The sequence below is a fragment of the Anabrus simplex genome, chromosome 8, assembly GCF_040414725.1.
Source record: "Anabrus simplex isolate iqAnaSimp1 chromosome 8, ASM4041472v1, whole genome shotgun sequence".
NCBI classification, from domain to species: Eukaryota; Metazoa; Arthropoda; class Insecta; order Orthoptera; family Tettigoniidae; genus Anabrus; species Anabrus simplex.
This window is the reverse complement of record NC_090272.1, coordinates 215,890,839-215,904,927: the sequence shown is the minus strand read 5'-3', so window position 1 is coordinate 215,904,927 and position 14,089 is coordinate 215,890,839. Positions and strand designations below refer to the sequence as shown.

At 37.7% G+C, this 14,089-nt stretch overlaps 1 protein-coding gene across 1 annotated transcript in view; it reads left to right on the top strand.

The window, feature by feature from the left end:
• The window catches only part of LOC136879371 (chromosome-associated kinesin KIF4B), a 174,446-nt gene that overhangs the window by 83,791 nt on the left and 76,566 nt on the right, over positions 1-14,089 (top strand). Inside the window, exon 6 of the mRNA XM_067153187.2 lies at positions 146-300. Coding sequence (XP_067009288.1) covers positions 146-300 — 155 coding nt within the window. The remainder of the gene's footprint in view (positions 1-145; positions 301-14,089) is intronic.

Here is a 14,089-nt window from a genome sequence, read left to right as displayed (position 1 = left end):
TTGAAATGCTTAATGATGTTACAGTTGTTTCACATACACCAATGTTTATTTTCATCTTGCTCTACTAAGTTATAATTATGAATAGTGACTGATAAAATGTGCCCTTGCATTTAATGTTTGTAATATTATGTATTTTTATTTTCAGATGGACTTCAGAGTAAGAATATCATTTCAGTAATAGCATGCGTTAGCCCATCTAATGAGCATGAATCCGATACACTCAGCACCTTGCGGTTTGTAGAAGAGACAAAGAACTACAAGTGCAAGCCTGAAATAAGCTATGTTGTAGATCAGAATAAGGTAAACTATCAGTCTGAAGTCAATAATATTTTTTATTTTACATTTTCATAGCATAACTTCAAAAGTTTCCATTGAAATTCTGTGTCCTTGGGTGGATGTGAAGGTGTGTGTATGAGGATGTGCAACCCTTTGCCCCCCTCCTCTCTCTCTCTCTCTCTCTCTCTCTCTCTCTCTCTCTCACTGCAACATACTCTGTGACATTTACTTCCTGCTGTAAGGTGACGTCTTGTAGCTTGCCCTGTTGTAATTTAAGTCCTACTTTTCTGCCATAGATTGCAAAAGATGTTTGTGGAGAGAACAACACAGAGGAGAGACAAGGACACATCGTATATACATGAATAATCCGCAAAACCTAATTTTAGGAGAGCATTAAAAAAGAAAGAAAATGGGCTTTAATTTTTATATTTACAAGAAATTAGTTCTATGTAAGTATGTACTGAATACAATATACATTTTTTATTAGAAACACGTTACTGCAGAATTTGATTCTCCGTTTTCCGTTTTTGCTGGGACCAACGGAATAAAAATGTACAATATGGGAAAAACAGAACATCTGGGAACAAATTAAAACCATCAGCAATTTGGGTAAACATCACAATAATGAAATACAGTGGGACCATGACAGCCTGGCATGCTTCGGGATTTGCCAGTGCCAGATTATAAAGGTCTTTTTTGCTATTTGCTTTATGTCGCACCGACACAGGTAGGTCTTATGGCGACGATAGGATAGAAAAGGCCCAGGAATGGGAAGGAAGCAGCTGTGGCCTTAATTAAGGTACAGCACCAGCATTTGCCTGGTGTGAAAATGGGAAACCACGGAAATCCATCTTCAGGGCTGCCGATAGTGGGGTTCGAACCCACTATGACCCGGATGCAAGCTCACAGCTGCGCGCCCCTAACCGTACGGCCATCTCGCCCGGTAAGGTCATTTTTAAGAGCCTGGTTTAAACAAGGGGATATAAATAAAACTACACTTTTAATGTACAAAAAAAAAAAAAAAAGTTGTTTGTTAAACTCAATAGACGATATAACAGTATAAAAAAATTAGAAATTATGTACCACTGTAAAAACAACATAGAATTAAAAACCAAATGCTGTACTGCAGAGTTAAATCAGTTTAAAGTTCAAAGTTTTAACAAAGTTCATTATAAATCACTCTTGTAGACCTATTATGAAATTAAAAAGTATCGTGGCTTTGAAAAAGCCAAGAACTAGCTAACTTAATCAAATACATTTTTTGTAATACATAAAGCCATCTCTCTTAAGTTTTGACTCAGTTAATTAGTTTCAGCAATTTGAAGAACCTAACAGTTAAAAAGAAAATGCTAAATACCAAGAAACTGTACAGTTCAGCCTGAATCACTGTCTATAGGCCTAGCATAGGTGTCTGATGATGTCAAGGATGTGGAAAGTGTCGGACTGGTATTTGGCATGATGGGATATTTTGAAATTTCTTCTGAGCCCTCCGAAATATTGTAGGGATGTTCAAATATTTCTGGGATTAAGCTCTTTTTTTGACGAATATTTTGCATAACGTGGAGTTTCATAATTTAAGCAACGTCATATTGTTGGCTCCTCTCTGCGAATTTCACAAGTGTTTAAGGCTTGCAAACTGTTAACCTACGGGATGTTCAGTCTAGAAAACATATTCACTGTATGTACAAACTATTCACTATGCTTTAGTGTATTTGACAGTGTACACACAGCTAAACTTTGATACAGTACAATGGATTTATTAAATAACTGTAAAAGGAAACTGTGCCTTACTGATGCAAATGTAAGTACGGTAACTGCAGGCCTACGTGAAAGAAGAGTTGTAGTGATATTAGCCTGAAGCCAAGATGGCAATTGGCTGATCCCGACGAGAGCATACTCGCATAGCAAGGCAGACAATAGTCACTAACGAAACGCTGAATTGTTCCGATATCTCCCGAACACGTCCGACTGTACTGCCAAATGTGCCAAGCGCTAAATCTCTAAAAATAGGTGGAAGACATACAGCCAAAACAGGTTAGGACATTTTTGTGGGGACCAAAAAGGATGTCATAAAGAGGGAATGTGCTAAAAAATGAAAAACAATTTTGCTGTTAAATTTAAGGTTAGGTTTGAGCGTAAAAGTAATTATGATAAAAACAACAAAACAAGTGTTTACAATTATAACTAATGAAATAAATAAATATACATTTTATGAACACCAACATAGTAAAACATCAAGGAAAAACGCTCTTAGAAACGCAAATTATACATGTCGCTTACAATTATGTTTAAAGTTGACACAAGGAAGTCTCACATCTGGGCGATTTGCACAGGTTTCATGTGTGGTTTAGTGTCGACTTTCTCAATAAATTTTACTTTTTCATAATCTGTAAACTGTCTAGCTTCGTCTTTTTCTTAACTGAATGTCCTGCAAACCACTGTGCATAAGTACAGTAGGTCTAATTAATGTATGTTGTTACACAATTCACTTACGAACCTAAAATTAAGCACCAGCATGTTAACTGTATATTGAAGTACAGTAGGTCTAATTTACCTACGTTGTTACACATGTAAGTACAGTAGGCCTAATTTACGTACATTATGCTTGTACACAAGTCACTCAGACCTCTTTCAGACAGCGCAGGAGTAAAACACGCTTGTGTGTATGTGCGAGTGCACCCGCTTCCGCTAACTCTTACACACACAGCGGGACTAGTGGTGCAAAACTTCCCATGATTTCCAGCGGATCCTTTTCAACACTCTTTTCAGTGTGGGTAATAAATATGGACCATCGTAGTCTTCATGTACCTTTGACCATTATAGTCTTCATGTACCTTCTACACTTCAGAAAATACAAAAATATTTCAAGCATGCTGTATCTTTCACATTTTGTTACAAGAAGGAGATGGGTACAATTTTGCGGATACTCTCTCGATAATGGGTCTAAATGATATCACGCTTTCCCAAACACGAGACCAGTGGTATTTCTGACAGTAAAGCTATTAAGTTCTCAATGTCCATTTCTGGTTCCGTAAAAAACCGCTGTAAATCACACATGAAAAGAAAAAAGCACATGAATAACTTTTAAATTGAAAATGGGAAATAAATACGTCCAATGGGTGAGAGCGGGCCAACTTTTGTTTATCGTCTAAATCCATTTCTATTTCCTATACGCATACTATCAGATTCTGATACAGGACCGCAGTACTGATGTCATGACCACGGTCGATCCGCTGTGTATGATAACATGCATAAAAACTAATGTCCAAATCAAGTAACTGTGGGCATGGGACCGCGACTCACCACAGACTGCCTGTTGATACATTTTTCCTGCGCGCTGTTACTCTTCACCTCCACATCTGAAAGATTTTACTTGAACAATCAGTTCTTAGTTTAGGCCTAGGTGGACTGGCGGAGAAGCGCGGAAGCGGGTCGAAGTTGCGCCGTCTGAAAGAGGCCTCACTAATGTAAAATTAAGCACGTACACTTCAGACGCAAAGAGAATAAGACTGGCTTGGGACTGACGCTCCCTGCAGCTGTAGGCCGACACGCAGCCATGCTCCGTAGCTCTGAAATTGAGTTTTTTTTTACCATGTATTGAATAGGACACGCTGTGGGTCTCCGGAATAATGTCATAATAACCAGGGAAACATGCTAGAGAGGGATGTCTCAACCAGTTTTGGCTGTATTTGGGTCTGCTGGTCTATCGAGTGCCGGATTATCGCGGTCATGCTGTATGTATAATTATTATTATTTATTTATTTACATAGTTTACACCCACATTGGAGCACTTAAATCAAACCCAAATACATTTACGTTAACAAAGAATTAACTGAAGATTTAGCTTGCATCATCTTCTTCCTTTCCCAAAAACCTCTTCATTCTGGCTGACCTGGCTGCCCTTTCTTCATCAGATAATTATTATAATATTTTAAAAAATCCTAAACCAAACTACAACCCTAATGGGACTTGGCCTACCAAGCGACCACTGTTCAGTGCGAAGGCCTATAGATTACAAATTCTCTTGGCCATTATTCTTGGCATTCGAGACCAGGACCATTATCTCACAGTCAGATAGTTCCTCAATTGTAATCATATAGGCTGAGTAGACCTCAAACCAGCCTTGAGATGCTGTTAAAAATCCCTGACCTGGCCAGGAATCGAAACTTGGGTCTCAGAGTAAGAGGCAGGCAATCTCTACACCATGGGATGGCTACTCTGATATGTAAGGGAGTAAATATTACTATTTTGTATTTATCATTACAGATAACACTGAAGCAAAGAAAGTTTATATCACAGACTGCCACTTTTTTGCTTTATACAAGGTTAAGAGAGAATGGTTGTCTAGCTGTACTTCCTCTTAAATCAGTGATCACTACTACCACCTCCAACCATCCTATTAAGAATACTGCTACTACTAAATGCTAAAGTCAAGGTCTGTGGAATGAAAATAAACACCAGTAAATCAAAAGTAAGGTGTTCAACAAGAATTTGTGTCCATTACATATGCAAATAGATGGCAAACCAGTACAACACGTAGCTCAGTTCCAATACCCTTTGTCAGATTACCACAGAAAATTTATAGTCCCACCCTGAAATTAGGACTGGGATATGCATGACAAAGGTACATTCTGTGACGAGCAGTCCCTGTTATTCCAAAGCACAATGTCCCTCAGCATTTCTCAACAATAATGAAGGCATATTTTTAGATTGTTGCATTGTACTCTGTAAGGCATCAAGAAGCTGGAAGTTTTCATGTTGACGTGATGTTGGCGTCGAATGCAGAATATTAGTGGGACAAAGAAGATAATCAATCAGTGCTGAAGTGTTGGACAAGGTACAAGACGGGAGGCAGCTGTTGAGTTAGATTAGAAAGTTACACTCGAGTGGATACACCATAGGCTTTGGCATAGATTGAAGGCAAAATACCAGGAAAGCACTCCAGAGGAAGACATTCCGTGAAAACTGCGGACTGGGAAGTGAAAGAAAGAAATGTGCTACTGAGCCATATCAAGAAATTACAGAGGCAGATGAGTCACAAGACAATACCTCATGATGGTGCCCACCGTTGTAACATCAGCGTTCCTTCCCCATAGTTGCGTGAGGGATGAATCAAGAACAGTGCTTGCAGCTCCTCAGGCTCTACAAAAATAGAGATTTTATGTGGAATTGTTTTTCTGCGTTTTCTTTCTTTGCCTAATTGTGCATTGAAGTTGCCTAGTAAGATTTTGACGTGGTTTGGAGGAATTTCGAATACTATTTCTAGTAGAGTTTTCCAGGATTTGTCTACCTATTTGCAGTCTGTTTTATTGTCCTTATTGATTGGCATGTGTGGATTAATTAGTGTGCATCTTTTATTTGCACACTTTATGGTGATTGTCATTAGTCTATCATTTATAGGCTTCCCATTTATTATTGAGTTGAGTATGTTTTGCTTGATTGCAATATTGACTCCTAAAAGTGGTGTGTTTTTCAGAACACAGTAGAACCTCGATTCTCCGTTTTTGGTGGGACCATGGAAAAAAAACTTACAAAATGGGAACGAATGAACCATCAACTGTTTGGCTAAACATCACAAAAATGAAATGTGTAAAGTTATAATCTTACAAACACCCCTAAACCAAACCAAACTATAGCCCCAAGGGCCTTCCGCTACCAAGCGACCGCCCATGGTCCGAAGGCCTGCAGATTACGAGGTGACGCATGGTCAGTGTGATGAATCCTCTCAGCCGTTATTCTTGTCTCTCTAGACTTCTTTCAGTTCAGCAACTTTGATCAGTGAAACTCTTCAAAAAATATGAATATATCGCTGCGTTTACACTAAGCGCAATTTCCTCACGAAATAATTTCGTGAGGGAATTGAGTCTATTGTAGATGCTCCCTCACCCCTGGGTAATTGCGGAGTGACGGCCCTCGCTGCGAGCCGGAGCTCAGTCGGTTTTTGTCCGCGCATCAAACTGTTTCGCTCAGTGTAAATGTGGCCCCCAAAGTTGCGCAAGAGATGAATCAAGAACAGTGCTTGCAGCTCATCGAACTCTACAAACAAAGAGATTTTATGTGGAATCTGAAGAACAAAAACTATTTCAATCGCAATAAAAGAGAAGATGCGTGGAAGGAAACGAGTTCTCAAGTAAACTTTCCTGTTTCTATAAATACTGCAAACGTGTGTACGAATCACCAGTTGCTAAGAAACGCAGTGTGACCGCCAACCTTTCTCTCACTGTTACTGCTTCTCTGAATGTTGTGTCTTTTTTTTCCAACTTTTTGACTGATCAGTGGAACGAGTTGTTCAAAATCTTGAGTACTCATGCAGACGAAGTTCTTAATTGTATCATCATTGGGTTCCTGTTTCCATAAGGCTGTTTCCATATTGGCTTCTTCCAAGGAATAATTGTTTGCTTCACCATTGTTGAGGGCGCTGATTTTTGTTCTTCCCTTTTTTGATCAAAAATGACATTGATATGATTTAAAACGCGGCTGCAGCGGCTCAAGGGACAAAACAAGTTTTCATGTTGGCTGCAAAACCAGAACTGAAGCTTTCAGGCTTGTCGAAGGCGGCTCGCCCCACTCGCGCTATTTTTCGTTCTGAATTGTGCTCTGTTTTGGGTAGTGCGAAATTTCACATAACACCAAGCCAAACAACAGTCGACCACAAGTAGTCTTTAATTCTCTAATCTAATAAAATAAAGCACATTAGATACAAAAGTGCCCAACTTGATGGTGAAATCCTTTTTTTTTTTCCTTTATCTTCCATTGTAATTGGTCACCGGTATACTGTTCATAGTCAGTTTATGGAAATCTTGTACCGCTCTTCTCTGAGTTGACCAGTGATAGCATACAAAAAATGTGTGAAATACATCGTCTACATCATTGCAGTAAATACATGCTGAGTCGCTCGCTCTACCTACTCTATGTAGAAATTTCCGGAAGTATCTGTGACCCGTCAATAGTAAATTAGGCATACGTCGACTTTTAAAAGTTATGTTGAGCTCGAGAATATGCTTTTGAATGTAAGTATCGATGCTCAAGTTCTGGAATGCATTATATTCAATTCTGCCTGTCACTAATTACAATCAAATTGGAAAGAGAAAAAATATTAACTCTTCTGAAAATTATAATTATTTGCGACCTTGAGTTCAGCTGGAAAGCGTGCTCGCTGTACAAGTCAGTACGAGTGCGAAATTATACAAAGTTTTTAAATGTAACGTACGCAAATATAATATTTTAACACAAAAATGTGAAATTCCCAGTCTTATATTAGGACCAAAACATTAATAGACATTCCCAAAAACTCCCATGGCTTTATGCAATCAATCAATCAATCAATCAGTCAATACTGATCTGCATTTAGGGCAGTCGCCCAGGTGGCAGATTCCCTATCTGTTGCTTTCCTAGTCTTTTCCTAAATGATTTCAAAGAAATTGGAAATTTATTGAACATCTCCCTTAGTAAGTTATTCCAATCCCTAACTCCCCTTCCTATAAATGAATATTTGCCCCAGTGTAAGGTGCATGTAAGGTGCAACATATGTTCTGGTCTCGATAACATAATATTATACGATGATATTAAAGTACCGGTACTAAATTTGTGTTACTTAAGGAGGAGTAGTTTCGATTCCTCTCTGAAGGCCCAGTGACTATTCAATGCCCTGAGGGAAATGCCGAAAACCTGTTCGGTGATACACTCGAAAAAATTAAAAAAAATGAACACCTAACCGTGGACATAATGTAGACGTTTTGCAAGTGCGAACATTTGATGAAACTCGTTCCGTCTTCATGTAGAGCTTTGTAATAGACAAGAAAAATGTTCCACCGATCAATACATTTATTGTGAATGAATTATTGCACTAGTACCGGTTTCGGCCTATCTTGGCCATCATCAGCTAGCACACAAATTTACAGTCATTAGACAAAATTACAAAGATGTTACGTTAGAGCATCCGGATGTCTAATGAAAAATGGAAGTAAAATATATTGCAGTATGTTGCGTTAAAATATCTCTGATTAAAAGTGGTGATGGTTATAATAAACTAAAACTTATTGATTGAGCATGGACATGAGTACATAAACACATTAAAATATATATGCCACATCACAAGACACTAAAAAATATAGCACATTAAACACATTAAAACATGGTATATTTTTAAAACGTCTATTAAAATTTGAGTTCATGTTGCGTTGCATTCATTCTTCAATCCTCTTGTAGTTCTTGTGTTGATTAAGTTGTATTAGGTGAATATCGAGAATGTTCTATGGCTGATATACTTTGTATTGGTATGTTATACGAACTCTTGTCATTAAAATTTTAAAATTGAGTACTGTGCAATTCAACTGTTGATGTAGTCAGGTAAGATTTATATATACAGCAAGATAGGGTTTAATTTTAGAGCAGTTGGTGGTGACACCTCTCTCGTCTATGCACGTTATATGGTTGTTATCTGTAAAGAAAAGCTAATATGAGTATAACGTATGTATGAAGGAATGCCTGGATGTATGTGTGAAATGAAAAGAGTACTTACTGTTGTTACTGTGGAGGTTGTGTACCGATATGCTTGGAGATTTGTTATGTTCTGCTATGAGTACGTCTGGGGCTCATGTTAGCTGTGTGGAGGGATGTTGGTGGAGGGGATGGAGGAGTGGCTATTGTGAAGGTAGGGGTGGGGTTAGGTTTCTGATTCGTCGGTTTGTTATGACGTGTGTTTACTAATTTGAGATAGTCATTTTTTATTGCAGGAATTACTTTGTCAAAGATGATACTGGTTTTCTCTGTAATGTCGTTAATGTTATGATTGGGGTTAGCGTATTGATCCAAAGAAATATAGAAATCTTCGGTTATGTTGAGCAGTGGGCCCTAACATAACTGGGGTAATGCATCATCCTATCAAAATATTATAATTGCCGTTACCGAAACAGAACTCGCTTTACAGAAAATTCCGCACGATATACGAGACGAAGTTAGACACGAAATCAGTAGAAAGATCCCGCAATATATCAATAATGTTCACAATAATAACCTAAACATGAATACCATCAATAAATTGAATCTAAACAAACTCAAAAACAAAATAAAACAGAACAGTCTACTAATAACAAAAGCCGACAAAGGCAACACTACGGTAATTATGGATAAGAATGAATACATAACAAAGACTAAAGAATGTTTCCAGGACAACACTTTTTCAATTAAACGCCGAGATCCAACCAATAATATACAAAGGAATTTAAAAAATCTACTCAAGAACACACACTTTATTGTCACCGAAACAGGATCTGGTAAGCTTATATCTATGAACCCCCAATAACCATCCGCAAGGGCCTACCCTAAAATACACAAGGAAAATGTACCCATGAGACCGATTATAAACTATAAAGCCAGTCCAACCTATAAGTTATCACAATTCATTCAGAAATTTTCGAAAAAGCATTATTCATTTTTAGCAAACAAAACAATACAAAACTCAATAGATTTTTGCAACAGAACCAAAGAACTAAAGATCGAAAAACATCATACCCTTACTTCATTTGAAATAACAAACATGTACCCTAACAATCCTATTAAACACACAGTCAAAATAATTGAATCTAACCTAAAAAAAAAAAAAAACATAGTAACTTGAGCACTTTAGAAATAGAAGAATTCGTGATTCTGCTTAAATTCGCCTTAAACAATAACTACTTCAAATTTCATGATACCATATATCAGCAACAAGGATTACCTATGGGATCTCCTGCTTCCGGAATATTAGCAGAAATATATATCGACTACCTAGAACACACGTCAATTAATAAAATAGATAATATATATTTTTGGTGTTGATTTGTCGACGATATCTTCGTAATTATAGATAATAGATTCACGGATGCAGATACTATACTAGACAAACTTAACAATTTAGACCCCCAAATTAAATTCACTAAAGAAACAGAAAATAACCGTACCTTAAATTACTTGGACTTAACAATAACCAGGCATGACGCTCACTTATCTTACAAGATCTATAGGAAACCCACACACACTTTAAATACCATAAAAAATGACTCCGTTCATCCTAAGAGAAGTAAGATGGCGACTACTGTGTGCGAGTCTGTGATATCCATAGTAGATAATGGTGTAAGATGCAGTGAAAAATTTGGCAAATGCAGAAGAGTAGTAAAAAATGGGATTCTGTGTCGTAAGTGTGATGAATGGTACCATTTTCGTTGTGCAAATATTGTAAATAGGACTGATATTGAAGAAAGTGAGTGGCTGTGTCCCGAGTGTAAACAAATCGAAAGTGAGGCAGAACAACAAGAAAGAGAGACATACGAAACTATAATTAAGATTTTAGGAGTGCTACAAGAAGATTTATGCGCTCTGAAACATGAAAATGAAAGCTTAAAGGACAGAATAAAGAAAATGGAAGATAAAGAAGACATTGGAGAAGAAAGATCGCCGTGGACGGAAGTGACGCGTAGCCGTTTTAGGCCTAATGTTAAACATATGTGCCACCTAGGTATGACCTTTTAGAGGACTCATGTGTGAACAAAGCTGTACATGATGTAAATATAAAAATCAAGAGATTATGTAAGAGTTTTAGAAATGTCTATGTAGTAGATACTTTAGGTCTTGGCAGGCAAATGTTCACTAGGCATGGGTTACACCTGAATGGTAATGGAAAAGCAAATCTCTGTAGACAAATTGCTACAATTATCAACAGAGATTTGCAAACTAATCTGTACTTAAGAAAACCCATACCACTAAACTGGCACATACAGGGAAACTTGCCAGAAAACCCAGACCCTTAAATCAAGATCTATGTACAAGGATCTGGGTTCCAGGGACGTTCTCAACTCGTGAGTCAAACGTTACCCAATTGCAACAGTCAAGTTTTAGGGAGGAAGGAGGTCTGAGATTGCTCTTGGTAAACTGTCAGAGTGTAGTAAATAAACAATTAAAATTCGGTACATTGATGGAATCTTATGAGACTGATGTGGTGATAGGAGTAGAATCATGGTTGAGAGAAGGGGTGGGTAATAGAGAAGTATTTCCAGAAGGGTACACAGTCTATCGTAGAGATCGAGGAGATAAAAAGGGAGGGGGGGGGGGGGTGTTTATTCTGGTGAAGGAAACTTATTGTTCACATGAATGGTTTACCGATGAAAGGGATGAAATATTAGGGATAAAATTAGTTTGTCATAATATGAAGGAGGTGGGTATTATAGGAACATACAGGCCTTGAAGAGAGGAAAGAGACATGGAAATATTTGAGAAAATAATAGATTATACTCATAAAAACAATAATAATGATATGGTAATAATTGGGGGAGATCTAAACTTGCCTGAAGTTGAATGGAATGGAGCTGCAAGTGAAGCCCATCAACAGAAACTGGCAAATAAGTTAATTTGGGAGGGAGGATTTACACAAGTAGTACAAGAACCGACTCGTCTCAATAACTTACTAGATGTATTCTTGGTTAAACCATGGGAAATTGTTGATAAAACTGAGGTAATTGAAGGAATAGGTGACCATAAGGCTGTAATAATGGATGTAGGACTGGTACCAAAAAGGCTTAATAAGAGGGTCACACAAGACAAGAAATTATACAGAAAAACTAAAGTTGATGAATTTGGGACTTACCTTAACCCTCTTGGAGCCAAGAGCCGATCTGGTCGGCCACTTCCCGTCAACTGGAATAGGCCAGAGCTCCACCTCCACTCTACTGCTCTAAAGTGCCAGGCCGTTTTCAGTGGAAATACATGTATTTTAAAATTCGCGTATATCTACCGGTGTATAGCAAATACCGACATGAAATTTTCTACATATCGACTACGTAGAATAAGAAAATGGTTTGGAATGATATAAAGAGTCAAAGACGTTTCTTTGTTGATTTATAGTTGTCGATAACGTTTATTTTTAGGAAGAGAAAAATATTTTCGCACTTTCTCTCTCAATATCTACTTTGAAAAAATAATTTACGATACAAAAGAATATACGTAATTATGTATAATGTATTTCTAAATACAATTATATAGAATAACTAATTTGAACGAGAAAAATAAAAACGTAAAAAATAAAAATTCAAACATATGTCACTAGTAAAAACAAGACAATTTTACTCTTTGACAAAATTCGCGTGTATGCATCGATAATTGGCAAATACTGACAACAAATTTTCTACGTGTGGACAACACAGTATTAAAATAATTCTGAATTATTAAATAAGTAAAAAATAGTAGTTGATATTATAGATTTTGTTTTCAGAAGAACTTGTTTCTCGTTTTCGGTTGTAGTATATATAAGAAAAATAATTTTACAATACAACAGAATTTACGAAATTAAGAAATGTATGGCACTAAAGCCGTGATATGCTTTGATCTACTAAGCGACCGCTCCTCAGTTCGGTACCTGCAGTTTTCGAGGTGAATCATGGTCAGTGAGACGGATCCTCTCACTAATTATTCTTGGTTTTCCAGACCGGGGTCGCCCTCTCACCCTCATCCTCAATTGCAATCACTTAGGGTCACTTAGATTGAGTGAACCTTGAACCAACCCTCAGGACCAGGCGAAAATTCTTGACCTGGGCGGGAATCGAACCCATGGCCTCTGGGTGAGAGGCAGGCACGCTATACTTGGCCCGTGGAGACCGACATTTAGGTAATGATAAAGGACTATATGTGACTATAAGGTTTAGCAGAGAGTAAGTGAAAAGTAAATTGAAGTATGATATGGGCGGAGAATCAGACGGTAGGGCATGTTTAGGTCAAAGAACTTCCTTGAAGGAGACAGGAGGTTGAGGAATGTTGTCGGGTTCTTTGGGACAAATTTCCACAAAATGTTCTCCAGAGACATCATCATCATATTCGTTATCACTAGTTTCATCTACCACCATATTCAGAGTAGCTTTAGTGCTGTTAGACACAATTAAAGGTCTCTTCTTTTGCTGCGGTGATTCCGCGGACGTGTCCAGTATAATTTCATCGCTACTCTCTGAACTACATTCCCTATTGCTATCTGATAAATCATCCACGTTAACTTCGTACTGTTCCAAACACTGCATTAATTTATTGTCATCAATACCTACTGAAAAATATCACGTGAACAACATGTCATTTTCCTGTCACAAATCCACTCACTGCAAGGAGCAATCTCTTACTGACCGGTTAGCGGTGTTTGTAAACACAGGAAACGACTCTTGTGAAAGGTATAACACCCTTTTAGAACTGCCAAAGCAAGGCCAAGCACACAATAACGTGTAGCCCCTTTACTACAGGTTGTAACAAAGGTATGCACGTCGCTATAGGTTGCCTCAAAATTATGTATATCACAGAACTTTAAGCCGGCCGATGTAATCGGCTCTGGCAACTTCCGACTGGATCGTTAAAGGCCGACCAGATCGGCTCTGGCAATTTAAAGGGAGGGTGCTCGCACTACCGCCTGGCACCAAGAGAGTTAAATCACAATTCAGTTGTTGAATAAGTGAAGGGAGTAATGTGGATACACTCTGGGCTAAATTTAAAGGAATCATTTGGGAAGGAGAGAAGAGATTTGTGCCTGTTAAGAAGGGTAAAATAACCTCAGACCCTGTTTATTATACAAGGGAAATAAGAAAATTAAAAAGAAAATGTAGAATAGTAAACAGGAAAATCAAAGAGGGTAGGGAGAATAGAGAAACTAGAAAACAGCTAATGAGGGAACTGAATAGAGTGAAAAAGGAAGCAAAAGAGAATTATATGAATGGCATTCTTCAAGAGGGTAATGACCACAAAGGGAAATGGAAAAAGCTGTATTCATATATTAGGAATCAAAAAGGAAAAGGAATCCAAATTCCTA